The 9,883-nt window shown below is 40.6% G+C and overlaps 1 protein-coding gene and 1 pseudogene across 5 annotated transcripts in view; one reads left to right on the top strand and one right to left on the bottom strand.

The window, feature by feature from the left end:
• Positions 1-9,883, top strand: part of UIMC1 (ubiquitin interaction motif containing 1) — a 156,663-nt gene that overhangs the window by 54,247 nt on the left and 92,533 nt on the right. For 4 of the 5 annotated variants that reach the window (XM_081826396.1, XM_081826400.1, XM_081826395.1 and 1 more), the window contains exon 2: positions 2,021-2,175. In XM_081826396.1, coding sequence (XP_081682522.1) covers positions 2,021-2,175 — 155 coding nt within the window. Of the gene's footprint in view, positions 1-2,020; positions 2,176-9,883 lie in introns of those variants that run through there. The other variant, XM_081826399.1, reaches the window with a different exon arrangement.
• On the bottom strand, positions 8,755-9,332 carry LOC102745647 (proteasome maturation protein pseudogene; annotated as a pseudogene).

Below are 9,883 nucleotides of genomic sequence, written 5' to 3'. Positions count from 1 at the left end.
AGGGGGGAAGGTCAGAGGGAGAAGCAGACTCCCTGCCGAGCAGGGAGCCCGATGCGGGACTCGATCCCGGGACTCCAGGATCCATGACCTGAGCCGAAGGCAGTCGCTTAACCAACTGAGCCACCCAGGCGCCCCCAAAGATTTTATTTTTTAAGTAACCTCTACACCCAATGTGGGGCTTGAACTCAAGACCCTGAGATCAAGAGTCACATGCTCTACCGACTGAGCCAGCCAGGCGCCCCTAGAAATGGAATTTTTAAACTTTTCTTTTTGGATTGTTTATTGCTCGTGAATAACAGTACAATTGATTTTTTGTATATTGACTGCATGCCGCAGTCTTTTTGAGCTTCTTCATTAGTTATAGTTTTTCAGTGGAGTTCTTGGTGTTTTTTATTTTTATTTTTTTAAAGATTTATGAATTTATCTTAGTGAGAAAGAGCACCAGCAGGGGGAGGGGCAGAAGGAGAGAGAATCCCCAAGCTGACTCCCCGCTGAGTGTGGAGCCCAGTGCAGGGCTTGATCCCAGGACCCTGAGACCGAGACCCCAGCCGAAAGCAAGAGTTGGACGCTTAACCGACTGAGCCACCCAGGCGCCCATTTTTAGTGTTTTTTAAACACAAGATCATGTCATCGGTAAATGATAATAGTTTTACTTCCTTCCCAATCTGGATGTCTTTTATTTCTTTTTGCATAATTGACCTGCCTAGAACCTCCAAGATAATGTTCATCCTGTATTGTTCCTGTCTTAAGGAGAAAACTTTTACCTTTAAGTATGATATTAACCGTTTTTTTTTTTTTTTAAGAAAACCTTTATCAAGCTGAGGCATCATTGTTGAAAAAAAATTCTTTTTTTTGTAAATTATAATATGTAGTCAGGAGAGCCAGTTATCTGGAGTGCCTGGGTGGCTCAGTCGATTGAGTGTCTGGCTCTTGGTTTCAGCTCAGGTTATGCTCTCATGAGTCATGAGATTGAGCCCCATGTTGGGCTCTGTGCTCAGTGGGGAGTCCACTTGAAGATTCTCTCCCTTTGCCCCTTCCCCCACTAGCATGTGTGATTGCGTGTGTGCACTCTCTCAAGTAAGTAAATCTTAAAAAAGAGAACCAGTATCGGGCGCCTGGGTGGCTCAGTTGGTTAAGCGACTGCCTTCGGCTCAGGTCATGATCCTGGAGTCCCTGGATCGAGCCCCGCATCGGGCTCCCTGCTCGGCGGGGGGCCTGCTTCTCCCTCTGACCCTCCCCCCTCTCATGTGCTCTCTCTCATTCTCTCTGTCTCAAATAAATAAATAAAATCTTTAAAAAAAAAAAAAAAAGAGAACCAGTATCTAAGTTAATGTTTAAGGAACTAGGATAAATTGTTTTATTATTTCTATTGAAATGTCCCTACAGAGATGAGATATATCCAGATATAGTTTTTTAAATAGAAAAATTGAAATTTTAGTGAGTATTGGACATGTTCAGAAGTCATTTTACTTCTTTTAGATGGAAACCTTTTTCTGTTACATGACTGAGTTACAAATAGCATCTGGAGGGGTGCCTGGGTGGTTCAGTTGGTTAAGTGTCTGCCTTTGGCTCAGGTCATGATCCCAGAGTACTGGGATCGAGCCCCACATTGGTCTTCTTGCTCAGCGGGGTGCCTGCTTCTCCCTCTGCCTCTGCCTGCTGCCCCTGCTTGTGCTCTCTCTCTCTCTCTCGTTAGCTCTCTCTCTGTGTCAAATAAATAAATAGGGGCGCCTGGGTGGCTCAGTCATTGGGCGTCTGCTTTCGGCTCAGGTCGTGATCTCGGGGTGCTGGGATCGAGCCCCGCATCGGGCTCCCTGCTCGGCAGGGGCCCTGCTTCTCCCTCCCCCACTCCCCCTGCTTGTATTCCCTCTCTAGCTGTGTCTCTCTCTGTCAAATAAATAAATAAAATATTTTAAAAAATAAATAAAAAAATAAATAAAATCTTAAAAAAAAAACAACAAAAAACAAACAGCATCTGGAAAACTTACACTTTGAGTAAATTACTTACCCTGTGTTTCAGACGAAAGAATGCCACGGAGAAAGAAAAAAGTTAAAGAAGCCTCTGAAGCTCAGAATCTGGAGAAGAAAGATGCAGAAACTGCCAGTTCTGTCAATCTGAAGAGGAAACGTAGACTTGAAGATGCATTCATTGTGATATCTGATAGTGATGGAGAGGTCAGTATTCTGAAGAGTGGAGCTCTAGGTCTCAAACTATGCCTTCTCCATGACTGGTTTGTTTTGCAACTATAACTTAATGCCAACTTGCCAGAGGATGCAGTTTTTTTTTTTTAAATATTTATTTATTTATTTATTTGAGAGACAGAGAGCGAGAGAGAGCATGAGCCAGGTAAGAGGCAGAGGGAGAGGGAGAAACAGACTCCCCACTGAGCAGGGAGCCCGATGTGGGGCTTGATCCCAGGACTCCGACATCATGACCTGAGCTGAAGGCAGACTCTTAACCGACTGAGCCACCCAGGTTCCCCAACTCATTCCTCTTTCTCATACTTTATAGCTAATCATTCACCACATCCTTTTTTTTTTTTTTTAAAGGTTTTATTTATTGAGAGAGAGAGCGTGTGCATGCACAAGCAGGGAAAGGGGCAGAAGTAGAAGGAGGGAGAGAATCCATGCCCAGTGTAGAGCCTGACACAGGACTCAATCCCACAACCCTGAAATCATGACCTGAGCTAAAATCAAGAGTCAGATGCTTAACTGACTGCACCACCCAGGTGCCCCTTTTCACTACATCCTTTAGTGTTTACCTCTTAGAATGACACTCAGATCTATTCTTCCTCTTCCATTTCCATTTCTTTTTTGATCATCTGTTATTTGAGTTCTGGTAACAGACTCTGTACTTGCTTGTCTGCCTTTGTTTTTTTCCCTACCAAAATTTTTTTCTTTTATTTCACATAGTTTACTCTAAACTTTTTTTTAAGAATTCAGATTCTTTTTTTTAAGAATTCAGATATTTTATTTTATTTTTTTAAAGATTTTATTTATTTGAGAGTGAGAGAGAAAGAGCAGAGCAGGAGGGAGGGGCAGAAAGAGAAGCAGACTTCTTGCTGAGCAGGTAGCCTGATGCGGGGCTTGGCTTGATCCCACAGGTCTTGATCCCGGGACCCCAGGATCATGACCAGAGCCAAAGACAGACGCTTAACCGACTGAACCTTACCCAGGTGCTCCAAGAATTCAGATTTTAGATTTTTTTTTTTAAGATTTTATTTATTTGACAGAGAGAGAGACAGCGAGAGAGGGAACACAAGCAAGGGGAGTGGGAGAGGGAGAAGCAGACTTCCCACAGAGCAGGGAGCCCGATGTGGGGCTCGATCCCAGGACACTGGGATCATGACCTGAGCCGAAGGCAGACACTTAACGACTGAGCCACGCAGTCACCCCAGATTTTAGATTGTTGTACTTGCTTACTTAAAAATCTTTGTCTAGTCCTTACAGGATAAGTTTAGAATATTAATGTGGTATACTTCATGAGAACCTTCACAGTCTGTTCTTATTTATATTCTTATCAGTAGTGCATTAGTTGTCTTGTTTCTTGCCAAAACTATTAACCACATTTTTCCCCAAATTTGATAATCAAAATGTTGTATATTTTTAATTAGGAAAATTGAACATTTTTTTTATTTTTATTTTTTTAAAGATTTTATTTATTTATTTGACAGAGAGAGACATAGCGAGAGCAGGAACACAAGCAGGGGGAGTGGGAGAGGGAGAAGCAGGCTTCCCGCAGAGCAGGGAGCCCGATGTGGGACTCGACCCCAGGACCCTGGGACCATGACCTGAGCCGAAGGCAGACGCTTAACGACTGAGCCACCCAGGCGCCCCGAACATTTTTTTTAAAGTATTTTTTTTTTTTAAGATTTTATTTATTTGAGAGAGAGAGAGAATGAGAGAGAGAGTACAAGAAGGGGGGAGGGTCAGAGGGAGAAGCAGACTCCCCACCAAGCATGGAGCCTGATGTGGGACTCGATCCCGGGACTCCAGGATCATGACCAGAGCCGAAGGCAGTCGCTTAACCAACTGAGCCACCCAGGCACCCCTGAACATTTTTTTATATCTCTATTGGGTATTTATTTTTTTGAGTTTCCTTATAGTTTATTTTATTTATATATTTATTTATTTAAAAATCTTTTTTTCTTAAAGGTTTTATTTATGTATTTGACAGAGAGAGACACAGTGAGAGAGGGGAACACAAGTAGAGGGAGTGGGAGAGGGAGAAGTAGGCTTCCCACGGAGCAGGGAGCCCAATGTGGGGCTCGATCCCAGGACCCTGGGATCATGACCTGAGCCGAAGGCAGACGCGTAATGACTGAGCCACCGAGGCGCCCTTATAGTTTAGTTTTTAATTAGGATTTTGTCTAAATAGTTGTTTTTAAAGAAAGGTATAAAAGTATAAAGAAGAAAACGAAACAGTTCATCAATTCTACCACTTGAATAACCTGTCTTAATATTTACAAAAATAAAATAGTTATACACAAACACACAGATTCATTAAATTGTTATATACATACATGTTAAAACAAAATAAAAACAGTTTAAAACTGTTTGAAAACAAAATAGTATAGAAAGGTATATAATGAAGGTATACACCTTGGTCAGTGTACATTTAATAAAAGGCAATAATTTCTTCTGTGTTCTTTCCCCCAATTTTTTATGCATATACCATCAATAAAATCTTTTACAGGAAAGAAATCATGCTACATATGCTTTTTTGCTTTTTCACTTATTTCTTGCAGATCTTTTTATAACAACATATATAGATCTAGCTCATTAATTTTTAAAAAATTGTCAGCTGTGTCATACAGGAGAGTCCATAAAATATAAATCAGTTTTTTTGTTTTTGTTTTTCTTTTAAAAGGTTTTATTTATTTGACAGAGACAGAGAGAGAGTACAAGCAGGGGGAGCAGCAGGCAGAGGGAGAGGGAGAAGCAGGCTCCCTGCCGAGCAAGGAGCCCCACGCGGGGCTCGATCCCAGGACCCTGGGATCATCACCTGAGCCAAAGGCAGACATTTAACTGATTGAGCCACCCAGGTGCCCTCGTTTTTTTTTTTAAGTCCCCACCATCCATTTCACCCAAATCCATACCCCCACACCTCCAGTCTCCCCTCTGGTAACTATCAGTTCTCTATAGTTAAGAGTCTGTTTCTTGGTTTGTCTCTCTTTTTTTTTTCTCCTTTGCTCATTTGTTTTATTTGTTAAATTCCACATATGAGTGAAATCATATGGTATTTGTCTTTGTGTGACTTATTTCACTTAGCATTATACTCTCTAGCTCTATCAAGGTCATTGCAAATGGCAAGATTTCATTTTTTTTTTTTTTAAAGATTTTATTTATTTATTTGACAGAGGGAGACACAGTGAGAGAGGGAACACAAGCAGAGGGAGTGGGAGAGGGAGAAGCAGGCTTCCTGCGGAGCAGAGAGCCTGATGTGGGGCTCGATCCCAGGACCCCGGGATCATGACCTGAGCTGAAGGCAGACGCTTAAGGCCTGAGCCACTCAGGCGCCCCAAGATTTCATTCTTTTTTATGGCTGAATAATATTCCATTGTATGTGTGTGGGTATGTGTGTGTGTGTGTGTGCACGTGCACACATATCACATGTTCTTTATCCATTTATCAGTGGACACTTGAGCTGCTTCCATCATTTGGCTATTGTAAATAATGCTGCTATAAACACAGGAGTGCATAGATCCCTTTGAATTAGTGTTTTTGTATTTTTCGGATAAATACCCAGTAGCATGATTACTGGATTGAAGGGTAGTTCAATTTTTAACTTTTTGAGGAACCTGCATACTCTTTTCCACAGCATCTGCACCAGTTTGTATTCCTACGAACAATACAAGAGGGTTCCTTTTTTTCCACATCCTTGCCAACACTTGTTGTTTCTTGTGTTTTTGATTTTAGCCATTCTGACAGGTGTGAGGTGATATCTCATTGTCGTTTTGATTTGTTATTTCCCTGATGATGAGTGATGTTGAGCATCTTGTCATTTGTCTGTTGGAGCCTCTGGTTGTCTTCTTGGAGAAATGTCTGTTCATGTCATCTGCACATTTTTTTAATTGGATAATTTGGTTTTTGGGTATTGGCTGTACCTGTTCTTTATATATTTTGGATACCTAACTCTTTATCAGATATGTCATTTGCAAATATCTTCTCCCATTCGGTAGGTTGCCTTTTATTTTATTTTATTTTATTTATTTATTTTTAAGATTTTATTTATTCATTTGAGACACAGAGATAGAGAGAGAGAGAGCATGAGTAGGGAAAGAGGCAGAGGGAGAGGGAGAAGCAGGCTCCCCGCTGAGCCAGGAGCCCGATGCAGGGCTCAATCCCAGGACCCTGGGATCATGACCTGAGCCGGAGGCAGACGCTTAAACCATCTGAGCCACCCAGGCGCCCCCAGTAGGTTGTCTTTTAGTTTTGTTGATTTTTTCCTCTGCTGTGCAGAAGGTTTTTTTTTTTTTTTTTAAGATTTATTGATCTATTTAAGAGAGTGAGTACATGAGTGGGGGAAGGGGCAGAGGGAGAGACTATCCAAATAGACTCCTGTTGAGCATGGGGCCTGGCCATGAGATCAGGACCTGAGTTGAAACCAAGAGTCAGATGCCTAACTGACTGAGCCACCCAGGCATCTCTGTGTAGAAGCTTTGTATTTTGAAGTAGTCCCAATAGTTTATTTTTGTTTTTATTTTCCTTGTCTCAGGAGACATTTCTACAAAACTGTTCCTATGGCCAGTGTTAGAGAATTACTGCCTGTCTTCTCTGCTAGGATTTTTATAGTTTCAGGTCTCACGTTTAGGTCTTGAATCCATTTTGAGTTTATTTTTGGGTATGGTATAAGAAAGTGGTCTGGTTTCATTCTTTTGCATGTAGCTGACCAGTTTTCCCAGCACAATTTGTTGAGACTTTTCCCACTGTATAGTCTTTCCTTCTTTGTTGAAGATTAATTGATCATATGTTTGTGGGTTTGTTTCTGGGTTTTCTGATTTGTTCCATTGATCTATGTGTCTGTTTTTATGCCAGGAGCCTACTGTTTTGATCACCACAGCTATGTAGTATAACTTGAAGTCTGAAATTGTGATGCCTCCAGTTTTGTTTCTCTTTTTCAAGATTGCTTTGGTTATTCATATACAAATTTTAGGATTTTTTTTATTTTACTTCTGTGAAAAATGCTGTTGGTATTTTGATGGGGATTGCATTAAATGTGTAGATTGCTTTGGGCAGTATAGATATTTTAACAATGTTTATTTTTCCAACCCATGAGCATGGAATGGTTTTCCATTTCTTTGTGTCATCTTTAATTTATTTCATCAGTGTTTTACAGTTTTCAGAGTATAGGTCTTTCACCTCTGTGGTTAAGTTTATTCCTAGATATTTTATTGTTTTTGGTGCAATTGTGAATGGGACTGTTTTCTTAATTTCATTTCTGCTGCTTTGTTATTAGTATATAGGAATGCAACAGATTTCTGTACATTAATTTTGTATTCTGTGACTTTACTGGGTTCATTTATCAGTGCTAGTAGTTTTTTTTTTTTTTAAGATTTTTATTTATCAGAGAGCAGAATGAGAAAGAGAGCAGGTGGAGGGAGGGGGAGGAAGGGGCAGAGGGAGAGTGAGAAGAAGACTCCCCGCGGAGCAGGGAGCCTGATGTGGGGCTCGATCCCAGGACCCTGAGATCATGACCTGAGCCGAAGGCAGACGCTTAACCGACTGAGCCATCCAGGCGTCCCAGTGCTAGTAGTTTTTTGATGGAATCTTTAGGGCTTTCTCTATATAGTATCATGTCATCTATAAATAGTGAAAGTTTTACTTCTTCCTTACTGATTTGGATGCCTTTTATTTCTTGATGTCTGATTGTACTATGTTGAATAAAAGTGGTGAGAGTGGACATGCTTGTTTTGTTTCTGACTTTAGGGGAAGCTCTCAGTGTTTCCCCATTGAGTATGATGTTAGCTCTGGGTTTTTCACATAAGGACTTTATTATCTTGAGGTATGTTCCCTCTAGACGTACTTTTTTGAGGGTTTTTATCATGAATGGATATTGTACTTTGTCAAATACTTTTCTACATTTTGAAATAATCATATGGTTTTTACATTTACATAAAATGTGAATCATAGTTTTAAAAAATAATCTGAACACCTGTATTTACTACCTTAGAATTCTTTTTGACTTAGTATGACCCTCACCAGTTGCATCCGTTTCCACCCATATAGAGGTAACCACTATATTTGTTTTAGCTTTCCATGCTTTTCTATAGTTGTACTACATTTATGTGTACACGTAGGGGTGTCTGGGCGGCTCAGTCTGTTAAGCATCTGCCTTCGGCTCAGGTCATGATCTTGGGGTCCTGGGATTGAGCACTGCGTGGGGCTCCTGGCTCATCAGGGAGTCTGCTTCTCCCTCTCCCTCTGCCCCTTCCCGCCGCTCGTGCGTTCTCTCGCTCAAATAAATAAATAAAATCTTTAAAAAAAAAAAACATTACATGTATACTAAAAAAGTTTCAATGGTTACATGCTTTTAGCAACATTTTTCAGTAATCATTTCTCCAAAGATGAAGTTTTACCTTTATTGTGAACTAAAATCTTGTCTATAAATGGATTTGATTTTGGATTTTCTATTTTGTTCCATTGATCCATCACAGATTTTTGAAATAGTTCTGTTGATTATCTTGGGTTTTTTAGGTAGGCACTTATATCTGCTAATAATGATTATTTTCTTCTTTCCTTTCTAGTATTTTTTTTTTTCATGTGTCAGTACTTTTAATGTTGTGTACATCAAATTATAGTAAAAATATGACTATAAACAACATGCAGCCCCTCTATTTTCATGAACAGCACAACAGATTACAGTAAACCGAGTTTATATTCCACCATCAAGTGTGGTTCTCCCATTAGTTCACTTTGTGACAGGTCATTAAGAATATCTTCAAATCCAATAGTCTCATCATTACCCCTCAAAATATCCAGTGAAAGGTTTGAGCTTGGAAGAAATGGAAGACGCTGTACCTGCTGCACTGCCTTGAACTCCATTTGTAATTTTAGTGGAGCAAACAGACCCTGGATGTTTCTTAGTGTGGAAAAATTCATTTTATCTTCGTTGAGCTGGAAATTTTTTTCTGATAATTCAAGAGGATGACTGGGCAGAAGTTCATTTTTCACACAAGGAAGACCTTTTCGAAGAAGATCATGACTTTCAAAAGGTCCACTTGCTGAAAGTTCAGTAACTAGAATACTGTCCTTTAACTGAGATCCAAGTCCTCTGGCATTCATCTTCACTTGCTCTGTGAACAGCCTCTCAGCCCCGTTACCGTCAGCCGGCCCCTTTCTAGTATTTTTTTATTCTATTTTTTTATTATTATGTTAATCACCATACATTACATCATTAGTTTTTTGTTTTTTTTTTTAAGATTTTATTTATTTGACAGAGAGAGAGATAGCAAGAGCAGGAACACAAGCAAGGGGAGTGGGAGAGGGAGAAGCAGGCTTCCTGTGGAGCAGGGAGCCCGATGTGGGGCTCGATCTCAGGACCCTGGGATCATGACCAGAGCCGAAGGCAAATGCTTAACGACTGAGCCACCCAGGCGCCCCCATCATTAGTTTTTGATGTAGTGTTCCCTGATTTCATTGTTTTTGTATAACACCCAGTGCTCCATGCAGTATGTGCCCTCTTTAATACCCATCACCAGGCTAACCCATCCCCCCACCCTCCTCCCCTCTAGAACCCTCAGTTTGTTTCTCAGAGTCCATCGTCTCTCATGGTTTGTCTCCCCCTCCGATTTCCCTCCCTTCATTCTTCCCCTCCTGCTATCTTCTTCTTTTTTTTTTTTTTAACATATAATGTATTATTTGTTTCAGAGGTACAGGTCTG

Source organism: Leptonychotes weddellii, chromosome 7 (genome assembly GCF_054177405.1).
Source record: "Leptonychotes weddellii isolate Sample4059 chromosome 7, ASM5417740v2, whole genome shotgun sequence".
Classification (NCBI taxonomy): domain Eukaryota; kingdom Metazoa; phylum Chordata; class Mammalia; order Carnivora; family Phocidae; genus Leptonychotes; species Leptonychotes weddellii.
Note: the sequence above shows the minus strand (reverse complement) of the source record. Positions and strands in the feature narration are given on the sequence as shown.